Below are 25,634 nucleotides of genomic sequence, written 5' to 3'. Positions count from 1 at the left end.
GCATTTCATTTATTTGTGGTGAGAAGCCAGCTCACCACACTGACTCCACCTTACAGTGGAGTTTGGCAGCTGTGATGGAGTGAAAAATGCTTGATTTAATGTTTGAAACTCCTTGTTTGACATTTATTTGCTTATTTGCAGAGGTGTTGGGGGAGGGTGTGTATTAGAGGAAGAATCTTTGAGGTACTTTTCCTCTCTTTGCCCAGTGGACACAGATATATTGAATCTGGCCAGATTCTCTGTGTTTCCTTCACTGTCCAATGTTGCATTTCCTCCCTTTGGAAGTCAAAGAATTCTTCCCCCACATGACTCAATCAATCAGTTTTTGCTGTGTTGATGTCATCACAGTTTGTACAAATAAACAATAGTATTTTAGTATGAGACATGCCAGAGATATGCATGTGCGACTGAAGATTACAAAATAAAAACTCAGTTGAACCTATTTTTCTGCTTCACCGTTGTCAGATTTTGTTCTTTTCTGATCTGGGAATTTTAAAACCATTGGGTCATATTTTGATTATTAATATATTTGGTTATAACAGACACGAACTGCCAATTTTCTGTAAATGTTCTCGTGTTGTTCTAAGTGCTGAGCAAAACTAAATCAGCATACTGACATGTCTCTTTGTGGGTAACATTCTCTTTTGTCCTGACTGGATTTTTGGGGAGTCCTGCCCTCCCCAGACACCCCCCACTGATTCAGCCTTTAGCTTATTGATCAGCCAAAGGGGGGTCTGTGGCACAGCTGTGTCTTTTGGGACCACCATGGCAGCCTTCTATTTAGTATTCTTATGCAGGAAAATGAAAAACAAAGGAGAAGCAAAAATCATGCACACAAAGATGAACAAAGATGGTAGAAATTGCTTATGTTTTGTATGATGTCTCGACTTTTGAATTCATATATAAATGATAGGGAGATTTTCTTCATTCATAGAGACTAAATTACAAAAAGCAAAACCTTCTCTGACTGGGTATGTCCAATTAAGAAAGATCCTTAATTGAATCTATTAATGTTGGAAAGAAGATGTTGCACAATAAAGAAAAACTATGCAAACAGAGTCAAGACAACAACAAGACATGTGGACCACAGAAGCAGAAAACATCTGTAATATTTTGTACATTCAGAGTATTTGGACTCCCTAAAACATGTGCCAAAACTTCACCTCCAGAGGCTCGTTTGTATGTTTCTAGAAGCAGGGAGGTCTTCTACGGCTATCCCATAATTTTTTGGCTGCAAGGTGAAGATATGCAATCCGTGACCACTAGATGGTGGACAATATGTCAGCAGCACTGACCACTGTGTCGTCCACAGAGGGAGAAGCGCGTTTGACCCTGCAGGGAAAAAGACCACAGATGGTTGAGGGCAGAAGTGTACTTAATGAAAGTGACAGTGGAAAGAAAGTAGAAGAGGAAGAAGACGCAGAGTGAAATCAGGCCCAGTCAGATAAAAAGAGGAAAGGCATGAAGCGATAGCAAACCTGTGGGAGTCACAGGGAAAGAAATGTGTGTGTGTGTGTGTGTGAAAGAGAGAGGGAGCGAATGAGAGAGCACCGATTTGAGCAGGAGGCAGTGAAGCAGGGGACAGGGCAGAGAGTTGAAGGGGGGTTCGAGGGTGGGGGAGTGGTTAGCCTTTGCTGGCTGCCTGTATATAGAGAAGACAGAGTCTGACAGAGCAGATCCTGTGAGACACTGAACAGAGGAAAGAGGACACTGACCTTTTACCCAAACCTTCTCTACCTGTGAATGACTTCCTGAACAGCACGTTGGCAAAGCTCTGAGTTTTCGATCGGATTACACAACCAGGATTTCTCTCACCAACTCAAGGTAACAATAGGTTTTGTTTTGTTTTGTTTTTCTTTTTTTGCTTTCTTCACTCTTCAGCAGCAGTCCTCTTTTATGCCAGGCAGGTGCAGGCTGAACGTCACAGCGTAGTTTATACTGATCTCATGTTACCCAAAATATCTTTTTTGATTTATGGAAACTCTTAAGCTCCTGTGATTTGCTAATCACTCTCTAACTCCTCCATGCTTTGTTTCATTTGGACAAAGTCAGAGAACTTAAGTTAGTGAAGTCGTTACTGTTGCAACATATTTACCTTCTGGGTGTGGGATTGTAGCACACAGCATTCGAGATGTTATTGATAGGATCAAGAACATGAGTGAGAGCCTGGTGAGATGTTGTTGAGTTCACTGAGTTTGCGGCTGCTCTTGTTGTATAATTCACAATGAGACTCCAAATGCACCATAACCAGTGTGATCCCATCACTCAGCTTCTGTGGCGCAGGTCTCATTAGACACCTGTATGGTATTAAAAATGCTTCCTGTTCTCCACTGCCTTGACCTGGTCTGTGTTTTAAAAATAGAGCTGGGCAGATAGTCATCAGGGACTAAGTGACACAGAGGAAATGGAGCTGAAAGGTTTTTTTTGTTTTTTATACACATAAATGGTTGGATTATCTGGTGGGTGGTGCTTTGATATGTCAAAGTTCATCTGTGTGAAGCAAAGTAAGAGTCATAGGCCAAGTGAGGTTTAAAGGTTTGATTTGCTCAAATGGCAGAAGAGCATATTTTCTCACTTACCTCTGGCAGCCACGCAGAGAGCTTTGATTTTTAGTTGTATCTTTTTCTCTGATAACTCTGCCCTCCACCCCAGTATCATCAGTATCATATCATATAATTCAACAATTTCTGGTGCCCACAGCTATGAAAAGATACATTTGCTGCTGTTAAGAGTCTTTAAAGAGACAGTTTCTTGTCTTCAAATAAAATATGGACACAGCTGATGTGTTGTAACGTGTTTGTGCATTGTGTATGTCTGGGATTGTGTGTTTGAAACAAAGTGTGCGTGGTTTGCCCGTGCTAAGGGTTCACCTATCCTGTGTCTGCAGTGTGGGATCAGTAGCTTAGCTACAGCTGTCTGCAGGCCTGATGAGCCATATGGCAGCTTCTGTGAGACCTTGTTTCATAAAGCTAAAAGGGGCTGAGATATCATTGTCTTATGCACTGGAAGCTCTACTAACAATCACATGGAATATCATACAGACCCTTGTACCTTACGTTTGTTGAAATGCTTGAAATATTGAGTTTTTCTGGATGGTTTCAACTCATCAGATTGTTTTGTCAGTGTCGTCTCACTTTAGCTGAGACCTGCACCAAAGACAATCAAATACTTTCCTTTACTGAGATCTTTTTTATTATCCAATAGGACTAAGTTGGTCTCTATAAGGAAGTTGTTGATTAAGGCATTGTCAGCACTTGTGTTTTTCCTTCTTTTACATTTGACATTTGACAGTTTGACCTGCAGGTCTCAGCAGCTTGTCTAGCAGACTGGTGGGTGTTTTATTGCACTGCTGCTCAGAGTCTGCCACAACAAAACACTTTGTGTAAAGGAGGAGACCTGCCCATCCCATGCTGCCATATGTTGGTGTGTGTGTGTGTGTGTGTTTCAACTAAAGGCACAGTCATGCAGAAAACAGTGCAGCAAAGATCTTTTCCGGAGCTCCGCTTTATGTGCATAGCGTCCATGAGATCTGATTGGTTAATTAATAATGCTATTTACGTAAGTAGCAGGCCAGGCCCCCTTGTCTTTGTCTGGCTTCACATAGATTCACCCATCCAGTAAACTGAGATCAAAACACACACACATCTACACAAACAAGTACACATTTGGATGTTTTTTTGATTTTGTTAAGCCTATGTAGTGAGAGCTGAGGATTACTCAGACTGGTTATTGAAGGTCAGGTCTTTTATGTGCATTGACTCACACTAGAGAATAAATACCACAGTGTCCCGGTGTATAAAATCTTTTTTTTTTTTTTTTTTTTTTTTTAACTTAGATCCATCTCAATAAAGACCTTTCACTTCTCAAATCTCTCAAAGTGCTGATTTTCCTTGGGGAATCATCTCTTGTTCTAAAATGGTCATTGTGACGTTATTAATCACCAGAACAAGGGTGATCATATGAGTTTCAGAGACTGTGTGTTTACGGCTTTCCTCTGTCTGCCTTGTTGCCATAACCCCAGCAGGACTTTACTTTATTTCTCTGACTGAGATTGCATGCTAATCTCACATGATGATGTCCCCTCCCTCTTACTAAGCCATGAATGACACTCACTGGTCCTTCTTAGATAATGTATGACATTTAATTACAGGGTGATCATAGTGCAGTTGGATTTATATGCACTGAAATACAAACAGTGCTGCATTAGTGAAAATAATAGTGCAAGAGCGACTAAATCCCAGTGCTTGTGAAGGAAAAATAGAATAAAATGTGGGAATCACATACATATTCATTAGGATCACATTATAGGGCTGAGAGTTAAAAAAAAAAAGAAAGAAAAAGGTAGCTAGAGAACCTTTCACCCTGAGACATGAAGTGAACCCAACATACAGTCACTGAACATGCTGGCAGACCTCTGTGTTTCTATAATTGTACAAATGTTTTCTCTTTCCTCCTGAGTGTATTTTCATATTTAGCTTCTGTTTGTCTTGGGTGCTTAAGAGGAAAGCTGGAAAAAAATAAACAGATGATCTCTGAGGATCGTGTAGGTTTTCATTTTGGCTATGTGTGTATGTGTGTGTGTGTATGAGTGTATATGTGTCAGTATGTATGTGAATTGCACAGCAAGCTGTCATACCCTAATTATGCTGCTCATGGGGCAACCTCTTCAGCTCTTTTCTGTCAAGTGTGAAGCATTTGGAGTGTGTCACTTCTTGAGAGAAGCAGCATTCACTTCAGCATTTAAGAGTCTGCTGCAAGAGTAAAGTTTATAGAAAGGCCCAGATTATATTGCATTACCTTTACTTAAACATCTTATGTCCCATTTCCTGTCCCTTTCCTTTGCACAGATTAATGATGAAGCTCCTCCTGTTGACTGTGTCGGTGCTACTCCTGCTGGTGGGAGTCAGCACTGCAGAGAGAATCCTGTCTAGAAGGACCAAGAGGGAGCTTGCCAGTCCACTCCATGTTGGTGGTATCAGGGACCCATTTGGCTCCTACTGCCAGAGGAGAGGAGGCTGCTGCCCTGGCAGAGATGACCTGTGCACGGTTCCCTACCTGGACACCATCTGCTACTGCGACCTGTTCTGCAACCGCACAGTCTCCGATTGCTGCCCTGACTTCTGGGGTCATTGTCTCGGCATCCAGCCACCTTTCATTGGTAAGTAAGGCTGTGCAAGAGAATGCGCAGATGTGTTTGTATGTGCATCAGTGTGTCTTGAACTGTGTAGGCCTGTTGTAGTTAGTAAACTGTGCAGGATCACAGTACAAAACAGCATGACACTTGAAAATGAATATCCCTGCTTTCTTTTCATCTCACAAGAAAGAAAATTGCTTAAGATCAGGAATTGTATGAAAATGGCTGAAATGGGAGAAGGAGAGATGATCTCCCCCAGTTTCTCAAAATAAAGTATTTATGGTAATATAATCAAGTGGTTAAAATAAACACACACACACACCGTTCTCTCGAGGTAGAGGGGGTAAAACATGCCAGAGGTAGCAGAGGCCTACCTGAGAACAGAACAGTATAGAGAACAGTAGATTTCTTATTAACCCAGACAGAGGGAGGGTGGATTGGTAGATGGAGGTATGAATGGAGGTCAGGAGAAAGAATGTGGGCTATGTGTAGGGAGGGAGAGACAGACAACGGGTGCAGACTGGGAGGTGGACGGGGTCGTTGTAGGTATGTGTTCCCTGTACAACAAGGTAGGGCGATCCTGAGTTGGGACACACTCACACTGATGCATGTTAAAGAGTGTGAATACACACACACACACACACACACACATTTGACCGCAGAGTCACACATCCTTGAGGAAACCTTTCTTCAAAAGGAACGAGGTGACAGATATTTGCAGTAGGTCCATTTTCTTATCCTTGCCCTGCAGTCACAGACTGTTGTCAACCATAGCTCAATATTCAACGCTAGTTAGTCAGGCGGACTTTTCTCATTATGTCATCCAAGTCAGTGTAGAGTTTTCTAATGTTATCGCAAGGGCAGAAAATTATATATCAGCCCAGGACATTAAATGTTCAATTCAAGAAAATTCCCTCATATTAGGTTCTGCTCTGTCAGTATGTAACTTATGAGACAACTGTGAGTGGGGAGATAAGTATCAGAGGACCTCGGTCATAAATCAGTTCTGGGCCTTGTACCATAGGCCAGGAAGCCTACTCACACTTTAAATTGTCAGCCACCTCATGCCCTAAATTCCTTATGAAACTCACACTGACAGCTCCTTCGACTGTAAATCAGCCTGTAGATAAACCTCACCTCCTGTGAATCTGTCACCAAGACAATAGTTTTTACAATCTGTGTGTAAGCGGGGTTCAAACTTCAAGTGTAATGGGTCAGATTCATTCAGAAAGAATGCCAGTGCTGTGGTTTAGGACGATGCTGAGTAGACTTTATCTCACCATCGCAGCTGACAAATGTTAGATTTTTTGGTGCTTAATTGTGGATATAATAGAAAGGCCTCTTCTGAGGCCCTTTCCCTCAGTCTCAGGAGCGTAAGCTAGTTAAAGCATGACGAGGGCCCAGGAAGCCTGGGAAGGCAGGAAAGGAACTAACACCACATTCCTACACTGGATTACTGAAGCTCAGAGCTCCTTAGACCTCACATATTCTGTGTGTGTGCACTCACACACAGACCCACACACAGCACACACCAGGGGAGTTACTGTTAGCACTTTTTATTGTGGCTGCAAGTGAAGGAGTTTGGCCACTGTTGTTGTATTGTAACTTGGGTGAGTGCTGTATATGTATGCCTGCATCCCTGTCTCTGTGTTTATGGCTCTGCATGGCTTTCTTTCAGATTTGTGGTAAGATCATTGTTGTTTAGCCACAACAAACCCAGATATATTAAGCTTCCTCTCTTTGTCTCTTCTCAGGCACCTGTGAAAGAAATGGAAACAAGTTCTTTACAGGGCAAACATACAAAGAGAACTGCAATTTATGGTAGGTACATCCCTTTTTTTCCTTCTATTTCTGTTTTAGCATCTTAGATCCTGGGCTTTTCCCTTAAATGTCCCGTGAAGCCACTTGAAGTTTGACAGACATTTATCCCTTCATTTCATGTTTAAACTCTGGTTCCCACTTTTCTCCCACAAACCATCTGATGCTTATACTGACTCAAGATGCTACGGTGTTTTTTTGGATGCACCATTGCAACAAATGAAAAAAACTGTTGTCATTGTATTGCATTTCTACAAAATTCACATTGAAGCCATTGAGGCACTAGTGGCTTTATGGGGTAATACTCGGTTAATTTACGTTTTGAGTGGAAGTCAGTACATCCTCTTCTTCTGCTGTTTGCCCAAAATAGACATGTGAAAATCGTGGGAAAAGCATAGTGTAGAATCAAAAAATGAACAATGCCTGAATTCCATTTTGCTCCTTCAGTTTCAGGGTCCTGGTGATGTTCAGGCTGGCTTTACTGTCACACTGTCATGATTTATTGTGACACTTAAATACACCAGTGCCATTGTTAATATTATTAGTAGCATCTCTGCTTTATTACACAACTGCTATATAAAGGCCTGTAGCTCAGTATGAGAGTAATGAGAAAGCAAAGGAAGAAACACACATTTACAGTTGGGAAAAATGGGCTTTAAGTCCTGTTTCATGTTGGACTAGAAATGTTCATAAGCTCAGAGCTGAAGTGTGCTCTCTGGATGACAATGTCTGTCCGTAAGTCAGTCAGTCCACCACTTGGGTCCAAACAGCAATATTTAAACAACTATTCAATGGCCAGAAAATTTGGTGAGGACATTTACGTCCCCATGAGGATCAATTTTAACTTTGGTGCCATCCCTCGTCTCAGTGTTGTGTGGTCCAACCTTTTCAACAGTGTCTTCAATATCCCCTACTGAGTAGCATATCGAATTTACTCACAATTGAAAAGATGTCCTGTTGAGTTTCTGAATTGCTCAGTGTGTTCTTACTTTGATATAAATAAAAAAATCCACTTCTCTTTATTGAGGAAAATTAAGACTTGTTAAGAAAAGCTCTCATATTCTTGACTGTTTGAATATAAATCCTGGATTATTTTCACTAATTCAGGCAAACTGATGGACAAAAATTCCCTGACATGAGCTTATGAGTTTCTAAATACAGTATTTTAGATTAGCTTTCAGTGACTAACTATCTTTAATCTCCACGTCCTTTCACATCCCGAGTCCTTGCGGCTTTTGTCAATTTTCTGTATGATACTGATAGCACTCAAGAAGATGTAAAGTGGTACTGGAGAGACTAAAGGAGTTGAGCCAGGAAGAAAGAATTTGTCACCTGTCCTTCACTGTGGCTTGTCACACTTGTACCATCTGATGTTCCTCAAAGACCCTGTATGCATGTGTGCATGTGCGAACATTCATAGTGAATATTTGCCATGACATGTCTAACACAAACCACGGTGACCTCCACATCCTCTGCTTCAAGCCTTGCAGCTGTTTGACCACAGTAGCTGTGCTGTGTCAGTATGATACGCCTGAAGTATGACGTTTACCATGGCAGCTCAATTAGGTCTGACCTCAAGGGTGTGCAGATAGGGGACCCTGGAAGTTGATAAATGGTGGGGCTGGTGTTTCTTCATGGGGAGATTGAGTAAACACAAGCTGCGTGGTAAAAATAGCCTCCGGTGCACCAAAACAGAGTTTATGTGTTAACTCTCCCCTTTGAACCACCAAACAAAAGAGCCTTGTGCACATGCGCTCTCACACGTGCTTGTCAAGGCAATACACATGGACACTTGAAAAATTGCACCACAACTTTGGCTCAGAGGGACAGGCACACACTCCCATTTCCTACTCCCACTCCCTCCATTAATTAATCTCCCAAATGTGCATCCTCCTTGCTCTCAGAATCAATGCTGTGGGGTGGGAGGAAGCAGCTTTTGCTTGGAGTCCCCGTCTTCCCTCTAAACTCTCGTTAGAGTCAGAATCAAAATCAGCAGTAACTTTATCAGTTCCTCCAGGGCAGGTTGTGTTGGTATTAGACACAAGCGCAGTATATCCTGACCGAGCTTTACGTTTTGAATCAATGTTTACTGTTGCACGCGTGTGTGTGAAGATGTACCATGATATGTGCAGCAGTCTTTTGTTGTGTCTGTGGGATCTCCCGCTGAGGCCTTTTCCTCCTTGAGCTGTTGGCTTCCTGATAATTCTTTATCTGCTCCAAATGATCTGAAACATGGCGCCTCCAGCTCGCAACGGAAATCTCACACAGTCCAAAGGAGCAACTATCTTCGCTTTGATTTGGCAGCCGATCTGTCTGATTGTACTTCAGATTGGAGGACAGCCAATGTCAGCTTGCATTTTTCTAAGTTGTCGTAAAGTTTCTCAGATGGCGAAGATATGTCATATCTGAACACATGTAAACAAGACGCTTTTCCCACTGATTTGGGAAATTGTAATCAGTGGCACAACAGTACACCTGACTACACCTAAGTGTGTATGTGTAAGTCTGTATACAAGTGTGTGTGTGTGTGTGTGTGTGTGTGTGTGTGTGTGTGTGTGTGTGTGTGTGTTTGTATGGTCTCAGGGGTGAAGAAGGTTTTTTTCTTCAATAAAGAGTGTGACGAAGAATGTGAAATATGGCCTGCCACTGTGCTCTCAGCCCTCATGTTTCAGTCTCACCCTGTCCCCTGTCTCTGTGGGTCAGTCATCACACCTGTCCTTGTGTGTGTGTGTGCAATGCTATTACTGTGTGAATTTATCACTGTTTTTGACTCGCTGACACTGAGCACACATATGTGTTGCTGTTGAAGGGAGGGAAAAAGGGTCAGTACAGCTTTCCTCCCATCAAAGCCATCAAGCAGTCTCTCTGTGGGGGCTGAGCAGACAGTCACTGGTCTAAACTCCACCGGTGTGTGTGTGTGTGTGCGTGTGTGTGCACTGAATACTGTATTTGTGCGTGAGAGACCCAGTAGGGAGGAGTGCAGGTTGAGAGGTGATACACACTCAATAGGCTTTCAGCGTGACAAAAGGGGGATTTGGCCTCTTCATCACTTTGTGTTTGTCTTTAATGGACAGGTTCTCCTCTCTGTAAACTGATGTACAGTAGATTTTATGGTTGGAAGTATTTACATGCCTGTGTGGGGAAACTCCCCTCATTCTTTCCCCCTTACTAGTTTCATTTTGATATCACCAAAATGGCTGCACACCGCGTAGCTGTTAATACACAGTAATTTATGGTAACTTAGTGGCTTTGTTTAAGCAGACAACCTTAGTGGGAAGGATCTGAGAACAAAAACATCATTAAAGCTTTAAAATTTCCAAATGGGAATGAAAGAATCTATTGTAAGGCCCATTTTTATTTAGAAAGTACCTAACTGAATCAAGTCCAGTGAAGGTTAGAGTGCACATTAAGTTATACTTCCTTGTGTACTCAATAGCATACCACTCAAGTCTGTATGCAGCTGTGCACATGGCCATATACCAGTGGCCCGTTAGCTTAGCTTAGCAAAAAGACTAAAACAAAACTCAACTTGTTGTTTTTACACTTCGGTTATAAAACAAACTATTACAAATCATTATGTATTAGTTTTGAGCATAATTTTATAAAGGACAGATCTCTGTTTTTATTATTTCATTTTGTCCAGACAGCTGCCTTTAGGAATAATATAGGATGAAATATCCTGTAGTAGATGGTTATAGTTAACAGTTAATCAGCCAGTTTAGGGGACTCTGGTGAAACTGGATCTGCAGCAAATTCCCTAATCATTTACTCTGAAGTAGTGGGAGATGTACTAAAGTCATGTGCTTCTTATCAGTGACAATGACTCATCTGTTTGAGTTGGCTTTGTGTGCTTTACTGTACTTTACTGAAGCATTTTCATTTTATATTTCTGCTTCTCTTAATTTCAAAGTAAAATATCATATATATTTTTTTACTCTGCTACATTTATTTTGCAACTTTGGTCACTGTTTCATTTGAAACATATTAGGTTACAAATTATGGTACATTACTGTATAATAGATTTATTAAAGTACCCAATAGGAATGATATAAAGTTTTGAAAAGGGTCAGACTCCATCGAATCCTTCTACTTTATTTTGAAGTATATTTTGCTGACTACAAGAGTACAAGTCCTTACTTTATGTTGTTGCATTGGTGGTAGACACACACACACACACACACACACACACTCCTTCATAGTGAGTCATCAGAAAGCACATAGCGCAAGTTATTTTTGAGCATCCCCAAAGTAAACAGCATCTTCATTATTAATATCCTGTTCTGTTATCTCTTCTGTCATCTTCTTGACGTCTTCAGTCTCTCTGATTCCTTCTGACTAAAAACAGATCTGTGTTCTACAGCCTTAAAAGGCTGAATATCTTTTTTAACCTCTCCTTCCATTTCTCACCCCCTCATTTGTTCCTTTTCCAGTTACTGACATTCTTGACTCAATTAATGTCTTATTTGGGAATTCCACTGAGCCTCTACATATTTTATCTATGTCTCAGATGGTCTTTTCTAGTTTACTTCATTGACTTTTAAATTAAATATGGAAATCAAAGCTATTTTCATGCAGTTACACCTGCCATCGCTTGATAATGGTGTCATCCCACTTTCTGTCTCTCTCTCTCTCTCCTCTGTAGCACATGTGGGACTTCAGGACGTTGGGAATGTGAGCAGAACGCCTGTCTGATTGAGCCTGACATTATCCATGCAATCAACAGAGGAAACTATGGGTAAGAACGACAAACACAGGCTCACAGAAACACACATAATTGATGGTATTTGATGGTCTTTATTAGGCACGGTTATAAAACCATCAGGTGTGTCACTTTCTCCTCTTATTTTCTGCTTTCAGGTGGAAGGCAGCTAACTACAGTCAGTTCTATGGCATGATGCTGGACGAGGGCATCCGGTACCGCCTGGGCACACAGAGACCATCCAGGACTATTATGAACATGAACGAGATCCAGGTACAGGACCACCCTTGAAAATTATTTTTTTTGGCTTAAGAGAACCAAGAAAAATACCAGTCGAAAGAGAAATATGTTGGTGGTCAAGTTCCCAAGACAAAGGTACAAAATTCTGGGTTTATGCTCTTTGCTCAGGTGCCTTTCAGCATGTCATGAAATCCATCCTCAGTGCTATTGTTTTGAAGGTGACCTTTGACCTTCCTTTAAAAGGTGACAAGGGAGGAAAAAAACTTGTGCAAGGACTGGATGGATATTATGTTGCTTGTTGCTAGTGGGTGTAACCTCTTAAACCCTGGATTTTCCCTTCAAATTCCACTTTAAAACATATTTACTGAAGACTTTAGGTACAATCACACACTGTCACATACAACACATGTTATACATTTGTTATTCCCTCTGAAGCCATCATCATCATAACAGCAAGTGTAAACATTCCAGATTTATTGTGTGTGTTTACCCAACAGTGGCATATTGAAGTTGAAGATGTGACAGAAAATTTAATGTTTTAATTCCCTTCAATTAAATCTTTGCACACAGCAAGAGGGTTCTGGGTTCGAGTCCGGGTCTGTTCCCTTCTGTGCGGAGTTTGCATGCTCTCCTTGAGCGGCATAGAAAATGGATGGATGGGTATTATTATTATTGGGCCGTGGTCAAGACAAAATAGTGTTTGTAAAACCAGGTTAGCAGCTTCAATGAAGCAAATAGTGGAAAAAAAAATTATATTCACTTTGTAAGTGAACTAGATGCTACTAAATAAAATTGTAATGTAAAGACAGGATAATGAAAATATGAAAAATGTATGCATCTGAAACTTTTACTGAAATGTTGTGCATGTGCTGCGTACCAGTCAGAGTCTGGTGTGAATCCATGTGAGTGAGTGACACTTGAGCAGGGCTGTGGCTGTGGGTGGAGGGAAATGTGGGCGGAAGGAGGTTTTAGCGACAGGTGAGAATGCAAGGGGAAAAGTGAATTGTTACAGTTAAGTTGAGGTTTTCGTGTCTTTTTAAAGCTCCTGCATGTTTCCTGTGAGTTTTGGTGATATGCGGGTTTAAAACTTATTACAGCAAGGGTGCCCTAATCAAAACATTTTCTGCTTAATTATGGAGGCTTGTTGGTATGTGATGGCGTCTCCATCTGGAACCTCAGCCCACACTGATCCGCTCAGCCTTTGTTTACATTTTACCCAGACAGATTATATAAGATGGAACTAAAACATCAGACAGAGAAGATGGAGGGGATGGTGGCTGCGTGGAGAATAAAGAGCAACCTCCTCTTCAGTCTGCATCTCCCCCCCGTCCATCCATCCCTTCATCCATCCATCTTCACTCGCCCCCACTGCTTACATCTGCCAACATTCCACGACTTCTTCCACCTCAAAAAAACTCTCACAACTCCCCCCTCCTCCTTCCGCCGTCAGCGTGTCCCTACCTGTGCCAGGAACCAGACCAGAGCCTGACTGTCCATTCATAAATCTCTGTCTCCCTCTCTGCCTGCAGTGTAAGGGATGGAAATTCAGAATCCACGGATGAATTTATTATACAACACGTTATTCTTGTAGTCATTTCCCCCCTCTTTTATCACCCCTTAAGGTCAGGTGTTTCAGGTGTCTGTGCTTTTGGACTCTGACCTTCTACAGCTACAAATGTCTGACCAGCGGCACATTCCTTAGTTATGTATCAGGTGGCCGTTTTCACTCTTAATGCCTCCCTATCAGTCAGAGGAATGCAGCGCAGTGGGACAGGCTGAGAGGCAGAAGAAAAGCCAGCTGTACAGAAGTGTGCACACTGTTATCAGACACAACTGGGATATTAGGAGAGCATCCATCCTGAAGTAGAGACTAATAGATGGAGTGTGTCTGGAATCTGAGATTCACCCGTGAGAGAATAGTCACATGTTATCACGCCCTAATTCGGATTTATCATCTCTGTGATACAGATATTTTAAATAGAGATGGATCCCTCTATGAAAGTTTGGTTGGTTCAAATGACATGTTCACTTTCTACAATGATCCAATAAAAAGGTGTCACGGGTTCATGGAGAGGACCGGGATCAAAGGTTCTTGTCTGTTACACGTCAGAGATTGACACTGGGCCAAATGGTCCTAATCACCTGAGAATAAGTCCCTTCCAGTGGAGGGCTGATTAGCAGACTTATGTAACCTGCCTACGATCCAAACTTGTCATACAAAACCACCCCCAAGTATTGTAACTGCAGGCTGAGTGGTTTGTATTGTGCTCTGGACAAACAGTTGCTCTGTAGGTCCACATTCAAACAAGATTTTACTCTCTCACCTATGAGATTTTTTTTTTTTTTTTACTGAGAAATATTAATTAATTATTATATTTTTCTCGGTGAGGACACTATGAGAATGTAGCAGTTATTACGCTTTTGTGACTTTATTGTTGCAAGTCTGTAATATCCTCATTTTATTTTTCTCCCTTCTTCTGTGTCAGATGAACATGGATCCTCACAACGACCGTCTGCCTCTCTACTTCAACTCAGCAGAAAAGTGGCCAGGAAAGATTCACGAACCACTAGACCAGGGCAACTGTGCCGCATCCTGGGCTTTCTCAACTGCAGGTAGACCACTGAGGGGATAAATTGAGAAAATACAAAAAGTTATATGGGATATCATTATGTGAAATAAAAGAAAGAAATAAAGTGGCATTAGTTAAGAACGACAAAAACATATACAATACTTTTACCTGACATGGCTATGAGAATGTGTCAACCACAAAAAGTCTTCCTCAAGCTGCAAAATAAAATTAATTTAACAATAAAATCTTTTGATTTAATTGTAAAGTAATCACATCTTTTTGGAAAGGCTTTTGGTGTGACATTTTGTAACAAATCCAACCAATTCTTCTCACCAGCTGTGGCATCAGACAGAATCTCCATCCAGTCAATGGGGCACATGACACCTCAGCTGTCCCCCCAAAATCTTATTTCCTGTGACACACGCAACCAGGGAGGCTGTGCAGGGGGACGCATTGATGGAGCCTGGTGGTACCTGAGGCGCAGAGGGTAAAAACCTAATTATATATGAAATAAAAAAAATACTTTATGGCAATTTCTCGATCACAACCTCTTTTCACCTCACCTCTCCTCTCACAGGGTGGTAACAGAAGAATGTTATCCATACCGACCCCCACAGCAAACACCAGCAGAGGTGGGCCGCTGCATGATGCAGAGTCGCTCCATTGGCCGAGGGAAGAGGCAGGCCACGCAGCGCTGCCCCAACACACACAACTACCAAAACGACATCTACCAGTCCACACCGCCCTACAGGCTCTCAGCCAATGTAAGCAACGCAAAACAATACATTCTTAAACAGACACACATGGTGTACACATGCATGCGTACACGCCTATCCTCCATCAGTTCAACAGCTCAACATGTTTTTAAACACACAGTAAAGCATAAGCTTCCTGCACATTTTAAGACTTCCTCGTGCTGCAGCAGACTATAATCTAACTCACGGGTTTATTACAGTATGCGTTATTGCACCCTTCCCTCATGCATACTTGACTCTGTTGTGAATGAACATGGGAATGTACAGGATTAAGTGCTCGACAGCACTGAGGCAATGAGGGGAAAGAAGTTGTATTTTTACCTGCATGTTTGCCAGCACTGATTGTCCAGGCAGTAGGATTCAGGATTGAGAATACTGACTGAAATATAGCAGAATTAAAAAGGAACCTATTCTTGTACCAGGGTAAAATTGCTTAAAATATATTAAATTTACAGGCCAGTATGTGAATTTAACCAGTTTATACACAGCATTTTGGATATTATAATCCGAAACCATTATCTACCATCATTTCAAGACTCAGGAGTATATCTGAAATGAGATTTCTGTGTTTACCTGCTAGTATCACATTACTCGACTCTTTCTACTTGCCATCTACTCATGCAATAGTGACTTTCCAGGGAAGTAAATATGTAAATAATTGAACCGTGACCTCTTCCCTGTGAGAAACGTGTGAAGCTTATCTCACAATTTATAGGCTGTTGGCTTTGGTAAGAAAGCACCCCTGCCCCTCCTTGTTAGCACGAGGTATCATGTAACATTCATTAAAACTGTTTCCAGAAGCCGTCTCTGCATGCAGCTCTGTGTATCTCCTCCAATTCAAAGTCAGCCACTGAGCTGAAGCTAACATGTGGTTTTATCAGCCAGCATCCATCAATGCTAAATTATGTTTAATGCAACTCAGAATCATTACAGCATGTTGTTTCTGTCTCCCGATGGCCTGTGAAGTCAATAAGCCAGGCATTAAAGCCAGGAGGCCATGCTGGACTCAATCTTGTTATCTGACTTTTAACATCCAGGGGGGTTGTTTTCGTCCTCTCCATTTCACTGACATGTACCCATGCTTCTGTCTGTGTCTCTCTTCTCCGCTTATAACTTCTTCCTTCTGTTGTCTCTCTCAGGAAAAGGAGATCATGAAGGAGATTATGGATAACGGCCCTGTGCAAGGTAATGTGAACTTTGTAAATGATATTTACGTGTCACCTTTTAAAAAATCGAAACAACACTGCTCTCCCAAGGGGCACAGAAATCTGAACACATGCACCATCAAGCCTCTCATTGGGTATCTGACCTTGGATGATGTCATGCTTGACCTTGTCATCCTGATGGTTTTGCCCCGGGTTTCAACTGTGACCCCAGTCACCTGATCAGAAATGATGGCTCTTCATGTCAGCATGCTTGGACTAACCTTCCTTTACAAGCCGCCTCACTGTCTGGTGCCCATCTGGACCATTGTCAAATACATTTGAATAGAGGAGTTACGTGTAGTCATGTGTGTACGTGTATGTGTGTGTGTGTGTGTGATTCTCTGTGAGCCTGTGCCAGCCTCTTGTTTCATTGTTTCCAAGTTCAGGAAAATTTATTGGCTTCACATCAAGTTTTCCTTTTGTGATTCTCTCCAATACAAAGGCACAGAGGTGTGTGTGTATGTGTGTGTGTCCACACACTGTTCTCAGCTAGAGAACACTGGCTTTATTGCAGGTACACCTCCAAAAGGGGGACTTTCTCAGCTGTACATCCGGATAATATTGCCATTGAGCTGGAATAAGAAAGTCACACAGAGTTCACAACTGAGCTCACACACACACATACTCACAGTTGCTCTGTCTGATGTCTGGGTGTGTGTGTGACTCGGGGGAGAAATTGGAATTTGTCTGATGAAATTAGGTAATTACTTTTAGATTAATCAGTGTTTGAATAAGACTTATCTCTCCATCATAATAGCTTCAGCAGCCATTAGTCTACAAGAGATAATCATATCTTGATTGTGTATGTGTGTTTAGGTGTGCATGTTATGTCCGTGTAGTAATTCTCCTTGCTTGTTTGTTCTTGCAGCTATTATGGAGGTCCATGAAGACTTCTTTGTCTATAAGAATGGGATCTACAAACACACTGACGTCAGCTTCACCAAACCTCCACAATACCGCAAACACGGCACACACTCCGTCAGGATCACTGGGTGAGTTACCCGAATACAATAACAACTCAAAACATTCACTATTAAGCCTCTTCCTTCCTTGTCTTGTGCACCAGCTGCCTATTACTCATAGCATGGCCCTCAGCAGAAAGTTCACTCCCTGAGCAAACTTGATCAGACTGAACATCCCTTTAAGCCCAGCTGTGCATTTTGATAATGTTCACAATGTTACACCAACTTTGCACTCACTTGTTACATGAATGGGATCTTCAAGTCTTCATGTGTTTCACTGTTGCTACATGCTCAACGGATGCCATGTCAGAAAAAAAAGTGTGTATTAAGAATGAATCAGGTTTTAATTGAGTGGCTGAAGGTATCAGGGTAGTTTCAGAGCTTCACCTGCACACGTGTTTGCTCACAGCCGAAAGTGTACGTGTGAACAATCCTCCCTCCCCGTCTATTGCTCATGGGGACACACCTTGGCTCCATTCCTCTGTCTGCCCCAGAAACGGCCCTCCTTCCCCCTTCGCCCTCTATCTACTAACTACAGTGAGCACAAATATGCGGGCAGGTAGGCAGCTCAGACACCTGGATTACCTGCCCCCACTGACCCACCTAGCCCCCCCTCCCCCGTCTCTCATTATTTCGCACCCTCCTCACTTTCCTGCCTCATATCTTCTCTCTCTCTGTGGTATCTCCATTCACTCACTCCATCATCACTTACCATCAGCCTGCTTCCTCCCTTTTCTCCTCTCTATATATGAGCCCAAATACACTTCTTATTATTTAGACTTTCCTCAGACAGACTGAGACGGGACGTTGTCCGCTGGTGTTTTTATGTGTTGTTTAAAAGGCAGCGAGAGGCCAAGCGAGATTCTCACCTGTGCGAAAAATCAGAAAAATGCCTCTCATTTGTAAATGTTTGACAGCTAGGGCTGTTCTCTGAGAGTCATCCAGCTGGTTTTGAAGTGTGTCTGTCTTGACAATGATATGTTGCTGCTCACTAGTCTCACTTTCCAAATTATAGAAATGAGCAGCTACCTCGTAATGGGTTTATACTGGGGGCTAAGGAATGTGCACTTGTGCGCATTTGACTGCATCTCTCTGCGTCTGAGCTTGTCCCAGACTTGGATGTCAGATTCTAAAAAAATAATTAAAAACTCCAGACAGAAGATCTCAGTGTTGCGATAAAAGCAGTCTCTCTCTGCTTTTATCTGATTGATGCAGACAAAATCACAGCCCCTTTACATGTATATTTTATGACGTCACACGGCATGTATAGGCATGTGTACAATAAACACACAAGCCCTCAGCCTCTAACCTATACTTAACTTGTTTAAATCACATAGTTCATAAATGTGTGTGTGTGGAATGTGTTTTTGGAAAGTCGAGGATGCGCATATCTGTTCATCAGTCTCTTGTCAGAGATATGTGTTTCTGTAATTACATCCATATAGCCTCAGTTTGTATGCATGGTGTGAGATGATGCTGAAAATGAGGATTCCCATCTTTCCTGAATGTCTCCTGCTCTCTGGCGCCTTCTTCTTATATTTGCAGTCACTACCAGCAACACAGAGTCAGGGATGGATGGAGCGGCGGGTGGTGGGGGGGGGGCACAATGTTTTGAGCTTCGACCTGCCAGCCACAGGCATCAGTTTGTTTACATAGGCTAAATCCCATAGCGATTCGTCCCTTTAAGCCCAGTGCCTGGGAAAGTTTGTGGAAAGAGCATTGAGGTCCACTGTGGTGGAAAGGGCATTGTCTGGGCTGCTGATCCTGACTGCACTGGACAGAGAGAGGGGGATCAATCCTAGGAGAGGAGGTCAGGGGTGGGCTGAGGGGCGTTGGGGAAGGGCGGGGTCACATGGGCATAGCGGTATGCCCATCATTGTCCCAGAGTGAGCAAGTGAGCTGATTGGAGGCCAGATAAGGGATCAACAGTGGTCTGATTCTGTCTGGCTCTGTCCATACCAATAAATATACAGGCAGGCAGGCATGCATATGGGATCAAACACACATGCGCATGTGTGTGTGTGTGTGTGCCATTGTTAACAAATCCTACCTCCACAACCTGTTTCATTTTGTAATTGGCATCTCTTGTTTACACAACTGTTTTTAACGTGTCTGCTTCTGGTCAATGTGACGTCTGACTCCAGTCAGGGAAGCACTGGGCTAATAAAGTCACTTGCCGATAGAAGCTTGGCACTATTTGCAAGTGTTGTGGTGGCAGGCAACTGAGTTGACAGAGTCTGAGACCAGCCATTTTATTTGCCAACATTCCTTTCCCTTATAAAAGATAACAAGTGATTGGGCAGCGGGAGTCTCTTGGGAATAAAAAGGCCTGGAGAGAAAAAAACGGATGGGAATTGGCTTTGGGAGAATGTTTTGATCATGATGAGCAGCAACGGTGGGCATCTAAAGAAGTTGGCAATCAACTAAGCTAAGACCAAAGTGCAAGGCATGATGGGAATTTATGTGACTTTGCCAAGTTTTTCTGAGAACAAAGTTGCTGCAGAGGGAGAAGGGTAAAGATAGACCCCCTAAATTCAGATTTATTCATGTCCATTTGTGTGTTTCATCATTAGTATTTTTGTCTGCATTGACTCGGTTGAGGCGGCGTTCTCTTCCTCATAATCTACCCTCTCCTTCCTGCTCCTTGTACGGAGAACGGAAATGACAGAGGAAAAGGGAAATTCCATGTTCTCTGGATTGGAATTATGTAGGAGTGCAACAAGGCGGCTGCTGTCATAAATACTCTGTTTTCAGGATGTTGTTATCAAAGTAAATGATTTTTTCCCCCACTCAAACATTACGTTTACTTCCTTCCAGCTTTTCTTCATCAGTAATGCCAAGCGTGCTCTCGGTGAACACATTCCTAAGAAATGTTTTCTTCAGACATTTTACTGGAAAACATCCATGCTTTAAAAATAGCAGCGTAACTCTGACACACCTGATGCGGTTTTTGAATTGAAAGATATTTTGTTGTCTGCTGCTTGGCTTTACGGTCCACTGCATTTTAGTAACCATCCTCTATGCTTCACGTACCAGGTGGGGAGAGGAAAGAAACTTTGATGGGACATCACAAAAGTACTGGGTAAGGATTTTTTTTCTTTTTTCATCTCTATTTTATTCTATTAAAAAAAGTATAACAAACAAAGGCCAAATTAGCTCAAAACACACTTTTTCCTTTGTGAATAAAATAGAAATTCTTACGCTAGCATTTGAGCATGTTGTCAGCTCTGTTTTGCCTGACATGCATGGCACTGTATATGAACTCTCAAGTTAACTCTACTGTCCTTTTCAGATCGCTGCCAACTCCTGGGGAAAGAACTGGGGAGAGAACGGCTACTTCCGCATTGCTCGCGGGGGCAACGAGTGTGAGATTGAAACATTTGTGATTGGCGTGTGGGGCAGGATCACGATGGAGGACATGCACAACCATCACCACCATCACCGCCGCCGACACATCTAGAGACACAACAGCTGTTGAAACACCACCGAGACGTTTGTTTTTAATCCCATCTAAAGCTGGTTTGCACCCCAGAGGAGAACCACACCAAGAGTCTCAGCACTTCAGCACAGCGCCTTACTCATCAAGCTGTCTGGGACAGCCTCAAAATCAACCCCAGATCATGTGAACCCTCTTTCTTTTTAAGCTTTATTTTATCTGGGGATGAATACAACCCCTCCTCCTTTACCTTTTCCCTTTTAAGAGAACAACTCTCCCCACTCAAGGATTAAATCACCAAAAAGAAACACAACTAAGCTAAAGCTCCTCCACTTTGCCTTGCAGTTTGGCACCTCAGGTTCCTATTGATCCAAAAACCACACTTTGCAGAATCCTCAGTGTAATATCAGGTGAAACAAATTCATGTCAAAGTTGGGTGATGGCAGAAGGAGAAGCTCAATTTGAACTTCTTTATTTTACTTTATGCTTCTTTATGCTTCAGCCAGAACCTTTTAGTCTGTCTAGTTTTAAGTCTATAATCCAGGCAGACTCGTTTTTACAGAAACAGCTTGGAAAAAAAGAAATCTGAGAGACAGATTATACCACGAGACCCTTTCAGAGCGACACACCCAGCCAAACGGTAACATGATGATATATCATAGATGACATGGACATTTACCTGTCAATTATATAGACCCTATTTGGTTTATCCCCTCAGATTTAGAGAGGTTTTAGAGAGTCTAGTAGCTGCAGGCAGTAGAGCTTCTCACACATTCCAGTTAAAATGTAGAATCTGATACTGGAAACAGTAGGAGGTTTGATGTGGAGTATAAGATTACAAAGATTTTATATTTAGGAGATTTACACCACTGAGCATGACCAGCAATCAAAATGTCTCCCAATAATGTACCTCTTAAACATTATTGTGATCTTTAATAAAGAAACAGGCTAAATGTCGTCCCGTCTTCTACATGTTTGTACTGGGAAGGACAGTGTCCTTAGATAAGACTAAACATATGTCATTTGGTCCTGGCTGCAGGTGAAATAAATCATGTTCAGTAATACTAGATGAAAAATGTGAACATGAGCAATGATTAATACAGAAAGAAAAAAGCCTTAAAGAAACAGAGTTATTTTGACCGCTGCAAAACAAAGTGTTTGTGTATAGTAGTCTTCGTTTGCTTTGTTTGCTTTGTTCTGTCTGCAACGTTACAGCTTGAGATAAAGATGCTATTTTTTTGTGCTGCAGTTATATTTTGAAGTATTATTTTACTACTTGTTTAAGATGTACTGTGTGTAGTAACTTTCATAACACTCATGACTCAGTTGCTTTTCTGCTTGTGCTTCTGCGGGGCGGGTGAGGGAGGATACTGCTGCTAAAGCCCAGCCTGTGCTACAGTATTTGAGTTTCTAGTTTAACAGCGAAACATCTGCTCACGTCACGCAGGTTACAAATGAGCGGTTTGACTTGATGTTCTCATATTTTCGTTCTTGTTTTAACTTTTTCTGATGGAAAATTTTTGTGTGGGTGCATCAACCTTGTGCCTATCTTTGCTACTGTACCACAGCTTTTTATGATCCTTTTTCCAAAAGGTTGCAGGCTGATTGAGGGATTTTCAGATCTTCTTGGAGCATGGCCTCACTTGAAAATCAAAGCACGGTGTATTATTACCACGTACCTTAAATTACATTCTGATGTGCCTCAGTTCAAAAGGCTTTTCCATTTTCTATATAACCATGTCTTCTGATCTTTAAGGTCTCTGTATCATCTCCTTCAGACATGGATTAGCAAATTAAAGCAGAGAGAAGTGTCTGGATGCACAGGCAGTGTGTAAAGTGGTGGAGGGGCTGTAGATGGATAAGTAATTATTGCATGTTTCTCATGCATTGAAGTGACTCTTTGCTTTTATTCTGCTCTTCGTCGTTCCTTGCCACAGCAGGGAGCGATAAAGAGTAAAATCAGAAGCACAACAAGTTTACAATAAGTAACACCAAGGACAATGTGAAACTAAGCTTTTTGGCCTGGAGAGTGACTATCAGCAGAAAGAAGAAGGTTCCTCTACATTTCCTTCTGTGGGCAGGTTGCTATAGCTCCTTTACAAGAGAGAAAAAGATCAATAGACAAAACAGTTGTGAGATTGGTTCAGTGTTACTGTGGTGCAGATCTTGTTTGTTTCATTACAATTTAAGCATATTTTCATCAATAAAGCTGGAAGGCCTTTAGTATTCATTTGTTAGAGATATGTCATGACTTCCCTCCTCAAGAGCAGCATCAGCATGAGATGCACAAGTTCTGTCCTGATGTTAGAAACAAGTGACACACTTCCATTACAAGGAAGTATGGGAATCTGATCAAAGCACTGTTTAGAGACATCTTATCACTAATGTCCATTTATTTTGCTTGTATTATGTTGAGAAAAACATTCATTCAGACTCATTGTTTGCCGGGATCTAATTGACACATGACACTGAATTCTTAGAAAATCTCTTATACTGTAGCATTTTCAAGGAAATGTTTGAAAGCAGCACATTTGCGATATTTTGATTCTGATTATTTTTGGATAAAAGTTCAGATTGGACCAATGATAACTATATTACTGAAGGTCTTTACTAAAACCCCCCAAATCTATTCAAGAGAAATTTAACTTATTTGTAGCAACAGTTTTCTCCAACTACACAACCAGGAGCTGCAGCAGACACCCACTCAGAAGTTGTGTATTTTTATGTAAAATGAACCACACAATATTCATGATGTGTAGACTTTATTTATGACAAGATGTGTAAATTATATACTTTTTTGTTGCAATGTTTTATTATCTCTCTGTCTCTTGTATTGTGTGCACTAAATTGCAATACCACGTTAGTGTTCACTTGTGCGGCACAATAAAGTCTCTCCAAAACCACATGGTCTCTTCGGGAACATTTGCTCCCGAAATGTTACAGTTTATAGTGCATCACGAAGGCACCGTATAGTGTGCATGTTAGATGATGGAGAAGGTGAGTGATTTTTAGGAGCATTAGGGATCAGTGAGACACAATGGCAGGGACTAGGTGCAGGGTGTACAGGGGGAAGCTCCATGGGATGAAGCCGGGTGGGATGAGGACAGTTTTCATAAGATCCTGCTGAGTCAGCGCGCTCTTCCATCACTAACAGCAATAACTCTGACAGTCAGAAAAAGTCTAGACCAAAGAATGTGCATAACTGATTGTAGATATAAATTATACATGTGCCATACTGAAACCAATTAAACTTAAAAAATAAGGGCATATATACTTATGAAGTAACAGAACTAAAAGCCAAAGATCTTTAGGGGCACAGTTCAGAACCGCTAGGCCCTATCTGTTTCTCTGGACATTGAAGTTAGTAGATTCAAAAATATTCAGGGTGAAACAGAATGTATGAGAAGTTTGATTTGGGGGAAGCGGAAACTGAATCCTATTTTCTTTTATACTGCGACAGCTTTGACAATTTAAAGGTGGCATCTAGTGGCGTGGTTGCAGGTTGAAACACACCTGACTGTCCCTCGTTTCCTCGAGCTCCCACAAATAAAAAAAAAGTGAAAGGCCCTCTCTAGACAGTGTTTAATCTGTTCGTTCTTAGCCAATGAAGAAACATGTAAACTCTGTGGAAGAGCACCCCCTGCCTTGGTAGATAGAAAAGGTTTATTCTAAGAAAACAAAAAAAACACTGCCCCTAAACACTGAACCTTAAAGTAGGCATCAGAATGTCATTAAATATATTTTCATCACTTCCTTCTCCGTAAGTTTGTTTTGGATGGTAAGCTTGTTTGCGTGTTTAGCATGTCTGGGACTCCTGGTTTCATAGAAACACCTGGGTGAACACCTGACTCAGAGAGGGACAGGGCCCTAATTTGAAGGGAGGACACCCTCCTGTTTGAAGTGAGAGAACTGTGGGTTTGTAAAATTAGCCACATTGAGTAAATTGCTGCATATATCAACAGGCTCTGTCAGTGAAAACCACCAGGTGCTCTCACTGACAACATGTTCAACATACTCCAACAGAAGGGTGAGCAGACCTGCTGCGTCCAGCCCAGCTGCCTTCGAGAGGTGACCTTAACCTTACGTTCCTGCACTCACCTATGAAACTTTAAATGAGATATGAGTGTAAACAACAAACAGCTCACTTTGAGTTACACATCAACATTAAGCACATATTTGGTCTCAAGTTTTATTAGTAACATATGAGCTGTTTTGAAAGAAAACCTCTCTTTTTTACAAGCCTTTTCAGTCTTAAAATAGTATTTTTTTCTTTGAGCGTGCTGAGGTGTGATTACTCATTACATTTTTCCCCCATGGATAAAGTATCTGCTTGCCTGCACATTTTAATGCAATACACATATACAACAGAATGAGGAAGATGGTGCAGTTTAAAAGCAACAATCTAATATTTTCTCTCTTGCTACATTAATGCCAAGAAAAGTATGTTCTGTTGTGTAAACTGGGTTATGTTTTGAGGTAAAACATACTGCAATTAAAATACGCGACTGACCATTTTCCTCTCCTATTTTGGCCAAAATAATATTTAAGAACTGAAAATATTATCCAAACCTCTGGAAGACAAATTTACAGAGCAATTTTCTGAGCTGAAGAGTGGACTTCGGCCTCAAAACCATTACTGTTACTTTTCATTCACAGCTACTCACTAGATTAAAAAATTGTGATAATTGCTCACAGTTTCCTTAATGTATATGTAAGATGCATATGTAGTTCCACAGCAAATAAATGTTATTAATCATGTGGTTGTTTTTCCAAAATTCTTCAAATAGTTCAGTGGAAATGAAAATGAAAGCTCAG

The 25,634-nt window shown here is 41.6% G+C and overlaps 1 protein-coding gene across 1 annotated transcript; it reads left to right on the top strand.

Moving 5' to 3' along the window:
• Positions 1–1,650: 1,650 nt before the first annotated feature.
• Positions 1,651–23,722, top strand: tinagl1 (tubulointerstitial nephritis antigen-like 1). The gene is made up of 12 exons (XM_046417776.1): positions 1,651–1,824; positions 4,848–5,158; positions 6,889–6,955; positions 11,595–11,687; positions 11,810–11,924; positions 14,378–14,504; positions 14,798–14,948; positions 15,039–15,225; positions 16,356–16,401; positions 17,290–17,413; positions 20,420–20,465; positions 20,676–23,722. The coding sequence occupies exons 2-12, from the start codon at positions 4,852–4,854 to the stop codon at positions 20,841–20,843; spliced, it is 1,431 nt and encodes a 476-aa protein (XP_046273732.1). The 5' UTR covers positions 1,651–1,824; positions 4,848–4,851; the 3' UTR covers positions 20,844–23,722.
• The last annotated feature ends 1,912 nt before the right edge of the window (positions 23,723–25,634 follow it).

Source organism: Scatophagus argus, chromosome 17 (assembly GCF_020382885.2).
Source record: "Scatophagus argus isolate fScaArg1 chromosome 17, fScaArg1.pri, whole genome shotgun sequence".
Lineage (NCBI taxonomy): Eukaryota > Metazoa > Chordata > Actinopteri > Scatophagidae > Scatophagus > Scatophagus argus.
The sequence above is the reverse complement of the archived record's forward strand: the minus strand, read 5'-3'. Positions and strand labels throughout refer to the sequence as shown.